The sequence below is a fragment of the Halyomorpha halys genome, unplaced genomic scaffold (genome assembly GCF_000696795.3).
Source record: "Halyomorpha halys isolate HHAL.00 unplaced genomic scaffold, Hhal_1.1 Scaffold38.1, whole genome shotgun sequence".
NCBI lineage: Eukaryota > Metazoa > Arthropoda > Insecta > Hemiptera > Pentatomidae > Halyomorpha > Halyomorpha halys.
This window is the reverse complement of record NW_027110526.1, coordinates 217,301-221,865: the sequence shown is the minus strand read 5'-3', so window position 1 is coordinate 221,865 and position 4,565 is coordinate 217,301. Positions and strand designations below refer to the sequence as shown.

Genomic DNA, 4,565 nt, shown 5'->3' with positions numbered 1-4,565 from the left:
TTTCATTCCTTATTGAGGGTATTATATAATAAAATAACCTGTACCATAGTTTAAAAATTCTGACCACTATAATACTGCTGTTGTGGGCATTCTGAGGTATGCTTCCTCTGCATGGAACCAGAACCTTAGCATTGGCAGAAAAGCAAGTCGGCAACGATTCATCGGGAAGACTGCTGTGAGTCTCTAGAGCATGTCGGAGTGTGTCTCTGATGGTGCAGGTTTGCCAGAAAATCCAGGTGAGAATTGGGGAGGACCCGGAGAAAATGGAAAAACATGGAAGAGTGGAACCGGTGATAGGTGATGACTCTGAATGGGTATTGGAACCGTCCAGTCAAGGTTAAAAGCACTGCTCCTAATGAGCTCAAACCTTGAAATATGTTTTAGGGCTTAAAGCTTAAGAATGATTGATTAAAATTTTGTATTGGCTCTACTTTTTGATTATGAAAAATCTAGAGTCAGATTTCAGAAATGCGGAATAGAGGTTTTAATATGGTCATTAGAATTTCAAAATTGAGTTAATTTAATTAAAATTCTTGGCTCAGTGTTTTTTATTTATTATAATTATTTTTTTTGGAGGTAAAAGAATCTAAATTGTAGATTAGATTTCCAAAATAAAGATTATCAGATTGAGTTAATAAAAATTGAGATCGAGAAGGAGAGGGAAGACAGGTGAAATACTTTTACTTCGATAGACATGCAGTTTTATTTCATAAGTCCTTTAAATTTATCCAATTAACTAAATTCTATAAATTGTTAGGAAACATGAAGGTTTTGTTTAGGCCTATTTTTATTCCAAAAATTTTGTTCTTTTTATCTATTAGGTGTGGGTTGCTCATTGAAGAAGACTGAGTTCGAATTTGGAAGTGGCAGATTATTATTTATTTCTGTTGCTTCGACCCTGATTTCCTCTAGTAAGTGTTAGCCGGTATTTTAGAGACTAAAGGCCTTGTTTCCATTAATTTTCAAAAAATACTTTATGTCTCTACCAGTGCTTTTGTTCTTTTATATTGATAATTTGTTGTGCACTTTAAATTTTAGAAAATTTTCTTGTATTTTAACGTTACTGTAAATACTCTTAGCATTCTTAACACATGTTTAAAACTCTTTCTTAGATATGTCAATTAAATTTTATGGACATGGATTAGCTTACTATTAAAATATTTATCATAGTATTTTATATTTTATTAAGAATCTGTTAATAATTTATTTTACTCAAATTGAACCTAAATATGAAAAGTATACTAAATGGTTGTTATAAAGAAGATTTCTTATTTTAAATTAATTAAAAATGTTGATCTACCTTCTTATTGAAAAAAAAAACACAAATTATAAATTATAATTTTACTGTTATTAGTGATGTGTATACATATGATGTGCCCCTGGCATTGGTGAGAGTACTATTCCTGTAAGTTAGCTTTAATCATTTATGTCAAACCCTGACGATCTATAGGTTACTACTACTAGGTTAGGTAAGATTCATTTTTCTAAGACAATCATGAAGTGTATTTTAACTGACATGGAACTGTATTAACTGCTCCAAATCAGGAGCCATGAAACACATTCTACAAGCTCAGCCATCATGGTCTCCGTAATATTTATTATAAATCACTTTCTATATTATTCAGTGTCTTCTGTGAAAATATGAATTTAAACTTCGCTATAGCACTGCCAGGATTTGTTAAAACATTTTCGTTACAAAGAAGATATAGCTTTAGTCAACCTATACCGGATTACGACTTATTTCTATCACATCGAAACCAGTTGGCCATTTGGTTAAGTATCTTCCTAACTCATCAAGTTTATCACCTATTGGTTAAATATTATTTAATTTATAATTGTTAATACTTTCTAAAAGACTTTCCATAAATTGAAGTTGAAAAGTTTTTGTGAATTTTGGGTGTTTGTGTGGAGTGAAAGAAATCATGTTTTGATTAATTATTGTATTGAATAAATTGTTTTTCTATTACCTGATATAAAGATGATACCAGATATTATAAGATAATACTCATTAACTTTATAACTGTCAAGTCGGGTAGCCTAGTGGGTACTGCACTGGCTCATGTTCTCATTTATTTCCGATTATATCAGTGCATATATTGAAGTTGACTTCCAGATTGTCTATGTTGGTTTTTTTTTTTTTTTTTGGCAGAATAATATAAGTTTTAAGGTGCAATTAAATTTGAGGAATTTTTACTTTGTGCTTGTCTGTGTATGTTTCATAAATTGGTAAAAACTTGTTATGCATGTAAATCTTTTTTTATTAATTGCTATCTACCTATCTTTCCAATATCTTTTTTTTTTTTTAATTACTTTAAAATTTTATTTGTAGCATTCTTTCAATTTTAATTTTCTGTTGTTCGTTTTCTTTCTATTTACTGTTGACGATGTCGCCTGATGTGAAGACTTTGATTGGAAATACTTCTGGGCATGGACGGATTTCCAGTCATACATAGACTTCCTACTAGTCGTCTCTCTAGTCATGTCCCTCCTCACCTTCCTTCTCTTGGACTTTATCATCTATGTAGAGATCCTTGGCTTTCTCGCTCTTTTCATGGAAGCGATGTTAGCTGTGCCTCAGCTCGTCAAAAACTTCAAGAGCAAGTCAACTGAAGGGATGAGGTATTTTGTTATTTTTTAATTATTTGTGTTTTTTATTTTTTTTTTTATTCATGTTTTTTCCTTTTTAAACTTTGTTTTGTGTGAAGCGTTTTTGATGTTGGATTGAACACGGGTGTGTGTTTGTGATTGTGATTGTTTTAATGTTCGATCTCTTGCTGCATATTAACTATAAACTAACAATTTTATTGTATTATAATTAAAATTAAATTTTGGGTTGAAAATGATTTATAATTTTATTTTATTTCTTGAAAATTGAACCATATTTTATAAAAAAAATTTAATTTAGTTATAACTGTTGTAGATTTTCGAAAGTTTTTACATTTTTATTTTCATGATATTGACATGTTTTTCTTGTGCTTTAAATAATTGTATTTAACTAAAAAAAAAAAAACCTTTTTTTAATATTGAAACAATTGAGTATATAATGTATCTGGCGTTTTTAGACCTGTTTTAGTGTTTTCATATAAAACTTGTTAAAGAGAACATTTGTTTTATCCGTGATGAATAATATTACTTACTGGACTAAGATAAGTTGTTAATTAGCTGTTATTATTAGGATAAACTATGTAACAAGAAGTTGACCATCTGGTAATTTTCAGCTGTTATTTTATTTTAGTTGCTAACTTTGCTTATGTTGCTATTAGCTATCTTTACAAAAATAACTTTTAATCAATAAATGTAATATTAACATATATTCAATTGTAGAAATATATATCCATGTAGTCGCAACAATTCTATATTAATTCATATTAAATATCCAACGTTTATTGCCAACCTGGTCATCATCAAGGACTATTTATTAAATAACAGCTTTTATTACAACTTATTACTAACAATTTTAAAACCATTATTGATTATAATTAGCGTAATTTTAGTTTCACAGCCTCACATTAATTAATAAAATTTGAATGCTATCATGCCCCATTTAAATATAATACAGTCAAAATGAACCTACAAGTATAAACCAATAAAGGAAATTATATTTATTTATAATATAAATTTATCAGGATAAAATATTTAACAATAAGTTGACTGTCAGATAATTTTTAACTGTTATTTTATTTTAGTTGCTTACTTCGCTATCTATATTTAAAAAAAATATTTCCAATCTATAAATACAATGTTAACATTTAGCGATTTGTTGTAATTTAATAACTATCTGTAAAAAAAAAATATATATATATATATACACATATTTTTTTTGTTACAAATATGTTTTTTAAGTAAATAACATAAATTCTACTAGTACCTTTGAAATTGAATTCTATAGAACTCTTGAAACTGCAGGAAAAAAAAAATTAGTTAATAAAAATTGTTTTTAAATAAAAGTTTTAACCCTTCCATTCTCCTGGAAGGAACTCATTTTGGACAAAATGGATGGTTCAATTAGTGGTTAAAGTAATTACTGATTAAATTTGTATACAGGCTTGTTCATTTTGTCAGTTTTTCATACGACCTAGGGCAGAAATAATTTTCCTTCCGCTGGAATGGTGTTTGATATTTTTAATGCAATCAATTATTTATTTATTTTATTAATCAATGTGATTTTGTTTTTCTCTCTAATTTCCAGCATCCTCATGGTCCTGATGTGGACGGTGGGAGATGTGTTCAAAACAACTTATTTCATTCTTCGAGAAGCGCCAGCACAGTTTTGGCTGTGTGGTGGACTCCAAGTCCTCATAGACATCACCATCCTAGGCCAGGTATGGTTATATCATAAATGGTTTCAGTATGGGAAACCAACAATGATGCTTAACAACATTAAAATCGTTTATGATTGAAGACTTTTATTTTTTATTTGAAATTTTATTTAAAAATAGTTTAATAATATATATATATATACACACACATATATATATTTTATAGTGTTAGCCGGTATTTTAGAGACTAAAGGCCTTGTTTCCATTAATTTCCAAAAAATACTTTATGTCTCTACCAGTGCTTTT

The 4,565-nt window shown here is 28.5% G+C and overlaps 1 protein-coding gene across 11 annotated transcripts in view; it reads left to right on the top strand.

Moving 5' to 3' along the window:
* Positions 1 to 4,565, top strand: part of LOC106687470 (solute carrier family 66 member 2) — a 28,652-nt gene that overhangs the window by 15,515 nt on the left and 8,572 nt on the right. For 7 of the 11 annotated variants that reach the window (XM_014431380.3, XM_014431442.3, XM_014431426.3 and 4 more), the window contains 2 exons: positions 2,403 to 2,619; positions 4,190 to 4,471. In XM_014431380.3, the coding sequence (XP_014286866.1) occupies positions 2,403 to 2,619; positions 4,190 to 4,400 (428 nt within the window). In that variant the 3' untranslated portion in view covers positions 4,401 to 4,471. Of the gene's footprint in view, positions 1 to 2,402; positions 2,620 to 4,189; positions 4,472 to 4,565 lie in introns of those variants that run through there. The other 4 variants (XM_067048699.1, XM_014431389.3, XM_014431410.2 and 1 more) reach the window with 3 other exon arrangements.